Source organism: Lemur catta, chromosome 22 (assembly GCF_020740605.2).
Source record: "Lemur catta isolate mLemCat1 chromosome 22, mLemCat1.pri, whole genome shotgun sequence".
Classification (NCBI taxonomy): Eukaryota; Metazoa; Chordata; class Mammalia; order Primates; family Lemuridae; genus Lemur; species Lemur catta.
In genome coordinates, this window is record NC_059149.1 from 30,628,145 (window position 1) to 30,643,034 (window position 14,890).

A 14,890-nucleotide genomic window follows, 5' to 3' on the forward strand; every position below is an offset into this window, starting at 1 on the left:
CCAAATTTAACCGACATTGAGCCAGCCCTGCCAACGCCCTAAGCGGCCTTCTCCTGGGATAGGTGCCTGTCCCCCCAGGCCCACCCTCAGCACCCACCCTGGGTCAGGTTTTCTCAGCTCATACCCTCAGCGCACTGTCAACGGGACGCCGAGGATGACTAAAGAATTTGCTTATAAATCTTAGGGCATCCCAGGAGATTTTGCATTTTAATAGAAAACTCCGGGAGGCTCAAAGGTGTAGAGTTCACTCCACATCCTGACTCCTCCCTTTAAAAGGGCTTAAGGCTGGCTCTGCCCTGTGGGCAGGGCGGATCAGGGTCACACACAAAATCCTCACGATCCCAGGCAGCTAAAAACACCAGCCTCACTTGCCTGAAGCCGGTTTACCCGGTGAGCTCAGATCTGTGAACCCGCCTAGGAAAACTACTGTTTTTATCTGGATTCTACTAAACAGGCTGTTCTCACTTCTTTCCCCTGTCTTGTATTTGTAAAAGAGCAAGAGATTTTGACTATGGCAGTTAAAAATTATTTCACCCACGTAAAAAACTTTCTTCCATCACCCCGATTTCCCTGTGTTTGGGGCGGGGAGTCTCCCATGGGTGTGTCGGTCACTTACTGCAGGGACTTGTGTGCTAGTACCTGGCTTCCCGCTCAGCTGCGCCTGAAACTCGACTTTAAAGAAGCAAGCTGAAGGCTGTACAAGCAGCATGTCCCGGACCAGTGATTATTTGGTAGATACGATACAAACTCCAGAGTTAGTTTAATTTCTAAAGTAACTGTCGGCTCATAAAAACACTCCCCCCGCCTCCCACAAACACGCATTGTTGTTTTTCTAAGCAAAGAAGTCTTTTCAGTATTGGTGCCCATCTTTGAAAGTGCGACAAGACCTTCCCCCGGCCAGCCTGCACCCCGTGGGTGGTACCTTCCGCATCCAGATTGAAGCTGGAGGACACGCCGTCCGTGTCGCTCACGGACACAGAGTAGGTCCCCACGTCCTCCTTGTCTGGGTTCTTAAAGTACAGCTTAGAGCTGGAAAGGAAGACGAGCAGGTGAGCGTCCACGGTCCCCGTTTGCGGGAGTGTCTGGGCGTTCCCGACCCGCAACTCGCCGGCCCGCCTTACTGATCCCCGGCGGTCTCCACGCGGAACCTCCCCTCGTCCGCGATCTCCTCGTAGGACTTGCACCAGGTGAACTGAGACGCGTCCGTCATCTCCTGGCAGTCGAAGGCCAGGTAGATGTTGCCTTCCTCGTCGACGCCAGCGCTGATTTCCTTGGTGCCTGCGCGGCAGGAGCGTGCAGTGAGCAGCGTAGGAACGTGGGGGGGGCTCAGAGCTCTGTTTGGGGGGGGCGTGGCGAGCAGAGAGCTCGGCTTACGTGGACTCAGCGTCTCATTTAATGCCCACCCAGGGCTGCCGCGGAGCAGCAGGTGGGTGCTAGAGCCGCTTGGCTGTTTTGTTGTTGCTTTTTTTTTTTTTAATTTTCCCTATTTCTGCCCACTTCCTTTTCTGCGTTTGACACCACGGTAGAGAACGTCTGGCACTGCCCGGCCAGGTCCCTGAGACCCCTGCTCTCTCCGAGACGTCCTCCCCTGACCCTGCAGAGGAGGCCCTGGCAGCCTCTCGGTCAGCTTTATAATTTTCTGATCAAAACGCAGCATTAACATAGAAACCACCTTCCTTCCTGCGCACTCTTGGCTGTGTCAAGAACGATCCCTGCCTGGTGTGACGATGACCTACGCCGGGTCACACTGCACATGCCACTTCACTTGCTGACCCACGTCCTTTTAAAAACATGACAAGATGTCCATCCACCCATCCATCAGCACGCACGTATTAACACACACGCAACGCACGCACACCGTCCCCCCACATTATTGCAGCTCCGGGACGTTTGCTGTTTCGAGTGGCTGAAAGGTAAAGTCGCACCTGGCCTGGCCTCCACGAGCACCGGCTCGGACGTGTCCGACGGCCGCCCCACGCCGCTGGCGTTCACCGCGCGGACCCTGAAGACGTAGATCCTGCCTCGCTGCAGGTCACAGGCCTGGGAAGGACGGGAAACGCCGTTCGCGCGGACACGCAACAGGGACGACTTTGTGACTTTTCACACTGTCTTACAAGTACACCCTCTGTTTTAAAATAACTTATGTTTCCAGTTGGAAAAACTAGACACAGTAAACCAGAGGAGGAGGGAGAAGGGTTCACAGCCGTGCACGATCTCACTTTGCAGGAATTAGCAGATTTGCCACAATTTCACCATAACCTCTTTTGTTCCTTTTTCTTCTGAATTTCTTTCTCTTTTGTTTTTTTCTTTTTTCTGATTGTTTTAAAGCAGAATTAAAATCACATCAACTAGTTTGTAATCTAGGGTTCATATTTAATATAATTCTCTGGGACTCAATATTTTAAATGTGACGTTTAACTGTGCAAAATCATCATTGGACACGTCAAAATGAAACCAATCACTTCTTATACGTACATAGATTATCCATACTATAATCTGCATTGATAACCATAAATACATACTAACTAAATTTCTAATTGATTTATTTCAATGGATTCTTAGAAGCTGATTCGTTCACTCCAAAGAAACCATTTCATATCGTCCGGTCATTTTCTAGAGGCTGTCGCCCCTTCCCGCCTCCCTCAGCGTGTGCGTCTGCCCGGCTGGGACGTGCCCTGGCTCTAAGTAAGGATGCAGGTTGCAGCCCTGTCTCGCCACACCTCAGGGCCGGAACGAAAAGAAGGAAACCTCTGGATTGAGGCAGCCGGCAAATTAGCTGAGGCGTGTGAGCAGAGTCAGGCTCAGCTCCGTGCGGACAAGGCGAAGGCGCCTCCCGCCGCCTGCTGGGACCTGCAGACCCGCGCAGGTGGGAGATGTCCCCCCACCCCCCCTACCCTGTGCGGCCCCTGCCAGTCAGGCCGAGTCATCACATTTGCACAGGTTCGCCCTGGGGTCTGTCCCGTTTGCCCTGGAGATCAGACACTGTCCCACAAAGCCAGGGGACGCGTCACCTTTAGATAGCGGTTCGCAGTTGCCGTCTGGTTCACGGTGCGCCACTCTCCAGCGTCCTCTTCCTTAAAATCCACAAAGTACCCGGAGACGGGGCTGCTGCCGGAATACACCGGGGCCTTCCACAGCAGGACCAGGGAGGAGTCCCTGACCTCGCAGAACGTCAGGTCGTAGGCGGGACCTGGGGGTCAGACGCGCCCTGAGTCCCCGCCTGCACTCGCCGGCGCACACCTGCTGCCCCAAGGTCAAGCACCGGGGACCACTGTGCCCTTGGCAGGTGCCACCCTCCAGGAACGTCACTGCGCCCTCCTCGTCACGTCACCCTCTCTCCAAGACAGCTCACAAGGAGGGCGCTGTGCCCGGCCTGGGGGGCCAGCTCAGTGTCACCAAGGCCTCCTCTCTCAGGCAGCCAGGAGACTGTGCGCGTACTTGGAATAGTCCACAAGGCCACGCTGCTCCCTTGGGACCAGCAGGTGCTGCCACGGAGGACAGGAGGGGCTCGGGTCACCCTCCCACAGGGCTAGAAACCTGTCGGCCACAGCGACCACTCAGCCCGAGCACCTGGCCAGCCGGGCAGCTTCAGCCCTGCTCACTGCAAATAGCCCAGGCAGCTCTGGAAGGGTTTGGAGCTGGTGGCCTGGGCCCAGGTGAACACCAGGCGGGAGAGGGGACAGGTGCCACCACCACCCCTGTCCCCATCCTAACCATATCACACTGCGGCCTTTGGGCCTGATGAAGCCATTTCCTATCAAACCCTCCAAAAGGCTCTGGAAACTTCAATGGCTTTTTCTTCCACTGATTTTTCTAAGTAGCAAAAATTAATTTCACTAAAACAAGAAAGGAAAGAAGGGAGGGAGGGAGGGTAAAAAGCAGTATAATCAGGCCACAAAATTAAAAGACACTATGAGCTTTTTCAGCTTTGACTTTTAGATTTTTCTTTTGCAAAGAATGAGCACATTCTCCATTGCATTTGAATTCCCGACAGGTTGGAGACAAGAACCAGAAATGGATGCCTGGTGCTTAAGAATTTGTGAAAACAGTTAAAAAAAATGCAGGTCCTCAATAAATGCAGATTTGCAACAATTATGCATTTTAGAGCTGGAGGCCCCCAGATGCCCGAGTGTTGGAGCAGGGGACGACCCTGGCTAAGTGTCAGATGAGAGCCGATGCCACGCTCTGTCTCACACCAGCCCCCCACCCCGGAGCCTCTCACCCCCACGCTTCTCTCTGCTTTGGGAGAAGGTGCTTGTCACACGGGTCGGGTGGGGCTGGTCTGCGTGTCCCTTCCCTCCTACCTCCCACTTCAGGGCGTCCCACTCTGCCCCCAGCACCTGCTCCGTGTCCTGCGGGGCCCAGACCACAGACACTGGGTGGGCCTCACTCACCACCTCCCCCGGGCCTGGCACCCAGCGCCTCACCACAGCGACACCACCGGTGTCAGGTGAACACACGCTCGCTCTGGGAGGCTGCTGAGGACACGCTGCAGACAGCCGCCACCGCCACGGAAGCCCCTTCCCGGCCACCCCTGCATGCGGGAGGGAAGCGGCTCACCGGGCTCCGGCATGGTCCAGGCCTCGCACTTGAAGTGCTCGCTGGGGTCCGACGGCTCCCCGATGCCAGCAAGGTTGGTGGCAGCGATTTTGAATTCATAGAGCGAGCCTTCCGTCAGCCCCTCCACCTGTTTGGATTTTGTTTAAATTAATACTTGAAATACAAGCCGCATTGCAGGGCCCTAGGCAAAGGTGTGTTTGAAACTGACTCTTAATAGAAACGTGAGTGGAGACGGAGCCTTCTCAGCAAAGGAGACAAGTGTTTGGAGATGTTTATGCACCTGACCAGCCACAGTCGGGTGTTAAAGCTGCCGGGCTTTGCTTCGGTCATGCCCTGGTCTCCCCCCAAGGGAAGGAAACTGAGGCCCACAGAGGCCGCGCTGGCAAAGGGCAGAGACCCCGGGAGCAGCCCCTGGCCCTCGGCCGTGGGGCAGGGGCCGGTCCCCGCTCGACATGCACAGCCATGAGGCGAGGGACCCGCAGGCCATGAGGTATCTGGGTCCCAGCGTCTAGGCCACCCCAGAGCCCTGCACTAAGTGTGGGACCCACCCAGTTACTGCGCTTGCTCCTCGGGGGAAAATGGTCCCTGACATCTTTCTAGTTCCAAACTCCAGGGTCTCACGATGCTGTAACTTGTTTCCGTACCACATGCTCTAACGTCATCAAACGGAAACACTGGGTGAAGGACGCCCCAAGATGCAAAGTCACCCAGGCAGAAATGAGCAAGTGAAACCAACCGTGAAGATGGTGTCTTTAACGGGCGAAGGGTTGACCTCGTGCCAGTTTGCGTGGTGCACTTCCCGCTTGTCTATGTAGTAGCCCAGGATGGCCGCGCCGCCGCTGAACTTGGGCACCTTCCAGCCCAGCGTCATGGCGTGGCCGTCGCAGTTCAGCAGCGTGATCCCGTAGGGGTGAGACGGCGTGGCTGCAAGCGAGCACAGCACGGACGTTACGGGGCCCCGCAGGCGGCCTGCACACGCCTGCCCACCACGCTTGCCTGCTGTGCTGTAACTGTTGGATTTTACATCTTCCCGTAAAGGGGGCAAGTTAAAACAAAAGGTTTCCCTCCTACATGTCCGGTGCTATTTCTAAATACATCCACCAACCGTGCAAAAATAGGGGGGCAGTGAATTATTTAAATCTGGTCTGAATGTTCGACAGGACAGACCCCTCCCTGCTCCCTTAAGGGGATCTCTGAGGATCTCTCCTCCACAGCCACGAACAACACCTGTGCCTCACAGCCGGGGACGACAGGCGGGACCTATCCGGTACCTTTCAGTGTCCTGCACAATCATGGAAACTTCAAACGAGTATGCATTCACATCTCCCTGATTTAGCACCAAATTTGGAAACGATCGTGTTTTCCTAACAGGTGGAGAGAGGATGATGTGTCTGCTCCTCCCCGGCTCCCAGCAACCTTGGTGCGGTTGCCCCCAGTTACCTGAGATACCCAGGACCGGGATAAGGGATTCTTTTATTGTGGAATAAAAAGGCAAATGGTGGCTTTCATTTAGTAGGCATGACTTAAAAACACAAATGGGAATGTTTGAAACCCTCTCCTGGAAAAAACTGAGAGGAGATTAGAACAATGAGCTTACAGCAAAAGAGATTTTGCTATCGTGACTGCCTAGAAATTATCCGATTTGACATTCCTTGGAAATCCCAATAACAGTGTCATTAGAAATTTTAATTTCTGAAAATGCTCGTGAATGTAGTCGGCAATGAAAAATAATTAAAGAGCAAAACATTTTTTCTCAGGAAGGAAGAGATTCAAAGTGTGTAACATGTAACGTTTGTGCTTCAAAATGTTGCTAAATGTGTTTATGGGCATAGTGCCGTAAACTGGAAATAACTAGAGAAACAATTGCAAAACCCAGAGGATTGAAGAGCAACTGTGCTGTGAACCCTCACCAAGATTTAGGACCTGAATTGTCTCATTGATCAAAATAATAAAAGTTTAAACATCACTATTTATGAACAAAGCCACAAAGTTACACAAACACATGAAATTCTCTGAAATGATTCATTAAAGTTCTTTAAACTAAGAATAGCTAAAAGGCCACTGATGTTGTTCTATTTTAGTATATATTTTTGAAAAGACAAATCCATACCCTATAACATATATTTTAATGTGAGTACAGGCATTTGGAAGCAAATGTGCCCTCTAATAATGTTTTCTATTTTTAATTTGCATTTTATTAGCATGTTATCGTTTCTCCCTCTCATACCATCGTTTCCAAGTAGCCAATTAATGAGGTTTAATTGCATGTTCTCCATTCAACAATTTGCATAACTTTTCCCCTCTGCTGATATCCAAACGGCATCATAAATGTTTAATTCATGCAGAAATTACGGTGGGCGGGGGAAGGGAAACCGGTGCAGGTTCGCGTGAGTGACTTACTGAGCGCTGCCTGGACCTGGATGGGGTCGGACTCCTGGGAGTTCTCGCTGGTGCCCACGGCGTTGACGGCCTTCACCCGGAAGATGTACTGCTCGCCCGTGGTCAAGCCGTGCACCACAAACCTGAGGAAAGCTCCAATCAGGCTCTGAAGTACCCGGCTACAGAAATCATCCTGAACACGCCGTAATGATTTTGTACTTGGACTAAAGCAAAGTGCACTTCTTGAGCGCCTTATGTATGCATAACATAAACCCTTCGTTTTCAGGGTGAGTTAATTAGTTTAATATGTAAGATAAAAAAACTAACATCACAGCACCCCGTCCTACCAGGGGCTGACTACACTTAGCGTCAAAGTCATTTATTCTGTGACTCTGCCTTCATTTTTGCATTTCCTGGGTCTTGCCTGGATCAAAGGGTTATTATGTAACAGTATCCAATTCCTTATCTAGAAGAACCCGCCTATGTAAAAATTAATGAAAAGCAATTACACGGCAGTGGTTAAAGGCTAAGACTTTGAAGTCAGCTAGACTAGGCTGGAATCCTGGCTTTGGCACTTAACAGATTTTACATCCTTAATAAGTTCCTTGATTAAGGGACTTAAGCCCTGTAAGACTCTGTTCTCCTGTCGCTAGAGCAGGGATAATATTAATAGCACCGCCACACGGCACTGCTGCAAGCCTGAAACAGGAAACTGCGTAAAAATCTTAGCACCATTGCCTTGTGCATGGTGTGGACTCAGTAGAGGTAAGCGATAATTATTTATCTTATATAATCAGCGAACATCTATGAACCATCTACAAAATCCTTCTACTGGAATAATATTTGCAGTTTCTTATTCCGATCGATCTCGCGGTGTTTGCAGTGGGGTGTGAGGAATACCTACTACTCCCTCATGGACATCTCTTCTTTCCCGGACACAGCTTTTTCCTATGTATTTTTTTAAAGATTTTAAAAGGAAACACGGATGTGCCATAGTTGATAACCTGTCCACAGGGTGACCCCGACAGCCACCGACACTGTCCTAAGGAAGCGTATTATATGCAAAGCTCGACAATCTCAGCCGATCTCCGCAGCTCGGCCTGCAGCAGGAGCAAATCGATCCCAAACCAGAGACGCCACCTCCCACTGCAAGGCAGCCTCTGCCCTGCATTGCCCGCCACGAGAGAGGTGGGGTCTCAGGTGGGGCCACAGCCAGGGGCTGGGGAATGAGGCTGCCAGTGAGTCAAACAGAATGAGGTTAAAAGTTTGAAAAATCGACACAGAAAAATAAAATGACTTTCACATCGTAGTTGCTGTTTTTAACTCTCCTGTTCAAAGAAAAGTCCTAAACGCTAATTATATCAGGGAAAACTCAGGTTCTGGAACTTCCTCTTTCACCCTTAAGTAAATCGTGTCAGCCAAGAAGAGCTAGTGTTGTAACCAGCACATGCAAGTGCTCAGAACTTGAACTCTGCACGTGAAAACTGACTCATCACACAGAAGCTCAGTGGACGTGCCGTCCTGGGGGCTGTGGGGTTCCTGTTTGGTTTTGCTTCTCCTACTGTGTTTCAGAGCAGCGATTTCGGGGCCACGGGAGGTGGCGTGGGCACCTGTTGTATTTGATGGGCTTGTGGTTGCAGGGCTCCCACAGGTTGGTCCCAGCCACGCAGCAGTCCACGTAGTAGCCCAGCAGGTCCTCCTCCTGCCTGGGCTTGTCCCACTGCACCACCACCGACGTCTTGGTGTTTCGGGAGGCGAGGACGCGACCAGGGGCAGAAGGAGCAACTGTGCGGAGAAGACAGAATGGTTGGAGAAAAGGGATGAGAGTTTTGTAAGATGCGCCAGAAACTTGGAGCCCTTCTCCCAGCGGGACCGAATGGCAAACTGGGTTGGGCTTTGGCAGAAATGTGGACGAGGGATCATCCACAGGGAGAGGAGCCTCCCGCCTCTTCCCCAGCTCCCCGACTGCTAAAGGAAAAGAACGAAGTCACGAAATCTCCTGCCCCTTCCACCAGAGCTGCTACTAAAGACCTTCCGGTGGGATAAATGATTACGATATCTAGGTGATGTCTATTTTGGGAACATAAATTACCTATTTTAAGAAAATGAGGCACATTTTTATCCAATCCATCAGAATCCATAAGAAGACTCAAAATTAAATCAGGATTTGGCCATCTGATCTTCTCTCCTCACGCCAGGCCCCCACGGGCTGCAGACCGGGGTTCCGGAAGCTCTCAGTGACACAGTGTCCTCAGAGCCAGCGCCTGGCCACACGCCCCAGGGTTTGCCAATTAGTGTCACTTTCTGTGGGTGCCACTGGGGGAGAAGAGGCCGGGCCCTGCTGAGAGACCGGGTCTCGCCCAGGTGTGGCTCTGGGTGGAGCCTGAGAGCTCGAGTAAACCAGAACCAGGTAGACGCCCGAGGACAGGCTGGAGGTAGCGGCCTCAGTACCTCGACTGTTTTGACGTCCAGCTTTTTTATTACCATAAAGCATTAAGGGGGGAGGGGAGAGGTTCCAGTTACTCAGAATCGTAACCGCAGACGACTAAACTGTTTCTATCACGAAGCCGCCCAGGGATTTCAAGAAAGCCTCCTGTTCATCGATACAGCTCCTAAGTGGATCGCAGGTCAGAATTTCCATAGTTTGTATTTCGTATCTTCCGGCCGGATGGGCAGGAAACTAGCGCGTCCGGGATTGTCCGTTTCTCAAGGGACCGTGGCCGCTATTTTAACTCGTCCGCAGGCTCCACCTAAGACGACGGAGCTTTGCCGAGAACCAACCGGAACACGGCAGGGAGCCCTTTACCTCTTGGAAAGGGAAGTTTTAAGGCAACGTGGATTTGAACTCACATATAACATTCACGTCTTTATTCACCCGATTGAAAGGTTATCTGAGGTCCCCGTGTTTGGGCGGCGCGTGGTGATGACAGACGTCCCTGTATTTGGGCGGCGCGTGGTGATGACGCTCCCCCACCCCCGCCGTGTTTGGGCGGCGCGTGGTGATGACGCTCCCCCACCCCCGCCGTGTTTGGGCGGCGCGCGGTGATGACGTACCAATCGCGTCCTGCGCCTGAACCGGAGACGTGATTTCCGACGGGTCGCTCAGGCCGTGCCTGTTTGCCGACAGAACGCGGAACACGTAGGATTTCCCGTCGGCGAGGTCGAAGACGGCGTAGCGGGGGGACCTCACGGCTGTCTGGGGGTTCACCCTCTGCCAGGTGCCGCTCCCGACCACGGACTGCGGAGAGAACAGCAGCTGAACTCTGAACCCGCGTCCGCGTCCCGCACGCGGGCCGTCACCTCGCTGTCCCCCCGCGCGTGAAACGGGGCGCTCAGTTGGAGAAGCGGATGCCCAAACCCAAAGCCGAAACCGTTTACCAGTAAACATTTTCCCATTGACATGAAAAATCAAACTATAGAAAACTGAAGGGAATCAACACGTAGGTTGTGGTTTCGGTAAAATGGCACGAACTGCCGATGAGTTACAGATGATTTAGGGGAATATTTGCAACATTCCAGCATAACTCAGTGCTCCACATTTCCGTTTAAAATGTTGCCATATTGTAGCTACTTGCAGTACTAAGTGACCGCAATCTAAGTATCTACCCATAGGGCAAGACCCTTTATGATATGTTCATATATGTAAAAATGCAGCCGTTTGAATGATCGCATAAAGGTCTTTAATCACATGAGAGGAGTCATGTCATTTTGTTAAATGCAATAAAGAATGCCAATTATACGTATGATACAATAAGTACATGAAAATCTCTATGTATCATATTAACACGGCTATTTCATATGATGGAATTATTAGTGATTTTAATTGTATTCCAACAAGTAACTTTGCTGTATTTTCCAAATTTTATATACTGTGTGTTTAATTTTTATCTTTGATAATTACATTAAGAACCTTGATTATATGTTTTATTATTTTTTCCCCTACACAGATAAAACGCCCTTTGAAAAGTAATTTTGTGGTAGTAAAGATTGGATATACATTGACCCTGCTAAAGCCTGCTGAAAACATTTAGATACCAATGCAGGCTTCCGGAATTAGATTCATATCTAAAAGAGATGTTTTCTGTCACTTTGGCAGAAGTGAAAGGTCAGGATTTTGGAGCTGCCTGGGCATTTGTGTGGTGGGTGGCCCCATGGTGTCCCGTGGGCCCGGATTCTTCGTGACTGCGAGTGTCTGTGGTCCGGATGGCAAAGTCCGGGGTGTGGGGGACGCCCAGCTGGGGTCGGGCGGAGAAAAGGACATCACATTCAAGGGGAGCCTGCCGGGGACTGACGCCAAGCTTCTAGAAGCCGCAGAAGAGCTTGCAGCCAGAGCCCAGCCCTGCCCTGTCCGTGTTTCAGGCAGGGCCAGGAGGGCAGCATTGGTTACACGCATATACACGTGTGTTTACAGGGCTGCACTTGACAGTGTAGTTTGCATTTTTTTATATGTGTTCAGGGCAAAAAGGCTTTCAAGCCCAGGACATAGTGATTCTGTGAATTCCCTCTACGAGATCGCCACCCAGCGGCCACACAGCTGTGCACACACCCGCCAGCCAGGGCAACCTCCTGCTGCTCTGGGACCGGCATCCGCAGCTCTGAGGACCCTGGAGTGTGGTTTGGGGGCGGGGGGACGCCTTGGGTCCCTGTGGACCCCGGGGGGTCAGTGCTTTGCAGCCCAGTGGACAAACTCTCGCCCAGGGGCAAAGCCGGACGCTCACGCAGCCCCTCGGGGCCCGACCGTCCCAGGACGCCCCTCCAGCCCCTGCACCAACTGTCTGTGAGGGACTGTCTGTGACGACGGCTGGGACGTGCTTCTGCTACAGCACAGCGAGCACCAGGGTGCAGGCCCCGTACCTTCTCGATGAAGTACATCAGCGGCTCCTTGCCGCGGGGGGTGGGCGGCTCCCAGCTGAGGACCACGTAGTTCCTGCTGATCTCCGAGGCGTGCACATTGGTGGGGGGTCCCGGGATCTGGACGTCACCTGCTGGAGGAGCAAACCTGTGAGCACGCAGGAACCCGTCACCCCGCAGCCCCCCGGGGTGTCCCTGGGGTGTCCCTGGGTGCTGGAGAGCTGCCACGTCGAGCTGTCCTTCGCTTTTGTTTCTGTTTTGGGAAAACAAAAGAACCCAAAGACTATTTTTTCAGAGCCAAAGTGTAATACACTGTTAAACATCATGCAGTTACTAAATACTTTTGTTTCTAACACAGGTATACAAGCCAGTCCACGCGAAGAGTCTCATCCGAAAGTCTTTCAGAAGAAGGGAAAGGATTTACCAGAAGAAATCCGGCATTTGCCCAGAAACGGGGCCCTGACCGCACTGAGGTTTGTGCAGAGAAACTGTCACAGCCTGTGTTCTGCGGCACGGAAGCTAACGACCCTCTCCGGCTGCTTTCTCCCTGCTGTAATATCTCGGAGAATCTAAATCATACACCAACTGTTAAAGCACCGTGTTCGTTCCTCCCTCCGAAGATCTGACCCACGCTGGCAAGCACCATTTCCTACACCTGCACGTCTGAAATTCTAGAGTGACATTGACGTCCCTTTTACAAGCAGCGGGAAGAGAACAGTCGCCGTTAGAGATGTCCAGTACGCTGACATACGGCTTTTTTAAATACCATGTGAGGGGCAAGGATTTCTGTTTGAATTTGCAGGAGATTCTCATGAGAGGTGGAGGTTTTCCAGACCCACAAAATATTACGAGCCTCCTGTTAGATTAGCACATAATTAAGGTGGTTTGAAACCTCCCCGGGACATCCCTGAGGCCTTCTCCATATCCAGTTGCTGCCTCCAGACTCGGCTGCAGGCGAGGACTCGAACAGCCACGGAACAAGATTGGGTTTCATTGCATGAGAGTCCCGTTACGGGCTCGTTACATTTTAGAGGCGACTGGGGCCTGGTCTGAGATTGTTCTGGCGAGTGGGTTGAATTTCAGACATGGAGTCAGCTGTGGCCGGGCAGAGGGACAGGGAGGACACGTGTCCACTCACACAGACCACAGAGAAAGTACAGCAGACCCGTCTTCCCGCGACGTGTGCCAACATCCCAAAGCTGCACTCGATCCATCCCACTCACACGAGACGTAAACCGGGAGGACAGGAGGAAACAGGGCAGGTAACAAAAGCTGGGCCAGGTGCGGGCAGCGGACTGCAGAGCCTCCTTCATGCTCCGCCAGAACTGTCTTGCGGATGTCAGACCTGCACGCAGCTCCCGGGCCCAGCCAAGGTGGAACAGGAGAATTTGCTCTAAGGCCCAGGCAGGCCTACCTACCCTCAAGGTCGTCTTCATAGATGACAATTTCTTTCTCTCCCTCCAAGTGAACCGCTGCGGAGAGAAAGGTGGACACTGAATTTGACATCCAAAGGTTTCCCGAAGGAAGCACCTGATTTCCCCAGCGCAGGGCAAGGCCGGAGTCACCCTGTGTCAGGACTGCGCCTTCGACTGTCCTCTGGGTGATCAGAGGACATTCTGGAAGTCCTGGTAATATTTAGCGCCTTTCAGCGCTTTGTAGTGGATCGAAAGGACCACGCGGGTTCGGAAAACACAGAGGCTCAGTTAAAAACCGTCATTAAGGGCCGGTCCCATGAAGGCGTCTGTGTCGTGTGAAACTAAAGCTCAGAAATAGAGCGGCTTGGCTTCAAAACTTCCCAAGTCTCATTATGTGCTCAAATTTTATCGCCAGTGGCCTGAGAAAGGTCCGATTTTGAGCCAGTTTAACTGGATTGCAGCACAGAGCTTGAGGGAGGTGAAGTGCGTTAGTTTCATGGTGTCACTCCCAAGGTGACGCTGACGGGACATCGGGGAACGGAGAGGACCCCCCCTCCCGTGCTGCTGTGCTCAGCACACAGTGACGCCCCACGGCCCACGCGCCCGGCCTCTCCCACCAGAGACGGACCCGGCGCCCAGCGGCCCACCTTGCAACCTCTTGAGGTCGCCGGGATCCAGGGCGGCCACCGCGTCGGAGACCCTGGAGGGCCGGCTGACGCCCGCGCTGTTCACCGCCCTGACGCGGAACACGTAGGACCTTCCTTCGAACAGTCCCGTGACGGGGTATTTGCAGATCTTCACGGGTGCGTCATTGCACTGGACCCAGTTGTTCGTTCCCACTTCACACCTTCAAATAGGAAAGAGGCAGTTGACTAAATATTTGTACAGGTATATACACACCTACATCACAACAGGATGTAATCTCCACACCGTAAAATCTATGCCGTTAAAGTACCGATGTATACAGTGGCATAAATAAACTGAAAGACAGAGCTATTTAGAAAATGTAATATATATATATAATATTACATACGATACATACCATATATGAAATATACACCCCTGCAACCTAATAATTTATAACTGAAGATCAATTCCTGCTTTCAAAGTTCAGCAAAATCTCCTCAACAGTTACTGTAGATCTGTCCTTTCCTGACCTGACAATGTCACAGGTGCCCCTGAGCTCCAGGCTGAGGACGAAGCCCCGGCCCCCCGGCCCCCACCTGGGCCTCACTCTGCCGGGCTGGGGGAGGACTGGGCCTACAGTGCCTGGGATACCAGTAAGACGCTTCTTTCTAGGTACTTCTCACGTGGAATTTGGAAGCCTTTTGAAAATATTAATGAAGTCCTGACCAGAAACCTGGAAATGTGGGGAACATTGGTCTCCCTCGTTCAGAGGGTGAGAAATTTAAGGACAAAGACCTCACGTTAAGTTCTTGGGAGACAAGAGCAAGTTCGGAAAATCAGTCTTTCCGAATGTCCGACCTCAGAGTCGTACGTTCACTTTGGAAAGAGCCAATTCCCCTTCCCCCAACTCTCCGGAACTTCAGTGAAAGTTCTGGTCCACACACCCGGGTCCTGGCTGTTTTAGCCAAAGAGAAGGACGTGGTCAAAACTGAAAGTCCAGCAGGGAAACCCCGGCTTATGCCAACACCTGGCAGGTCCCAAGGTCAGGAGCCAGGTCA

The 14,890-nt window shown here is 52.1% G+C and overlaps 1 protein-coding gene across 1 annotated transcript in view; it reads right to left on the reverse strand.

Moving 5' to 3' along the window:
• MYOM2 (myomesin 2) overlaps nt 1-14,890 on the reverse strand; it is a 55,343-nt gene that overhangs the window by 20,478 nt on the left and 19,975 nt on the right. The window contains exons 12-23 of the mRNA XM_045535284.1: nt 13,853-14,052; nt 13,209-13,262; nt 11,794-11,921; nt 9,994-10,177; nt 8,550-8,724; nt 6,961-7,082; nt 5,297-5,484; nt 4,561-4,687; nt 3,012-3,190; nt 1,926-2,040; nt 1,122-1,278; nt 923-1,029 (exon numbers count right to left, since the gene is read on the reverse strand). Coding sequence (XP_045391240.1) covers nt 923-1,029; nt 1,122-1,278; nt 1,926-2,040; nt 3,012-3,190; nt 4,561-4,687; nt 5,297-5,484; nt 6,961-7,082; nt 8,550-8,724; nt 9,994-10,177; nt 11,794-11,921; nt 13,209-13,262; nt 13,853-14,052 — 1,736 coding nt within the window. The remainder of the gene's footprint in view (nt 1-922; nt 1,030-1,121; nt 1,279-1,925; nt 2,041-3,011; nt 3,191-4,560; nt 4,688-5,296; nt 5,485-6,960; nt 7,083-8,549; nt 8,725-9,993; nt 10,178-11,793; nt 11,922-13,208; nt 13,263-13,852; nt 14,053-14,890) is intronic.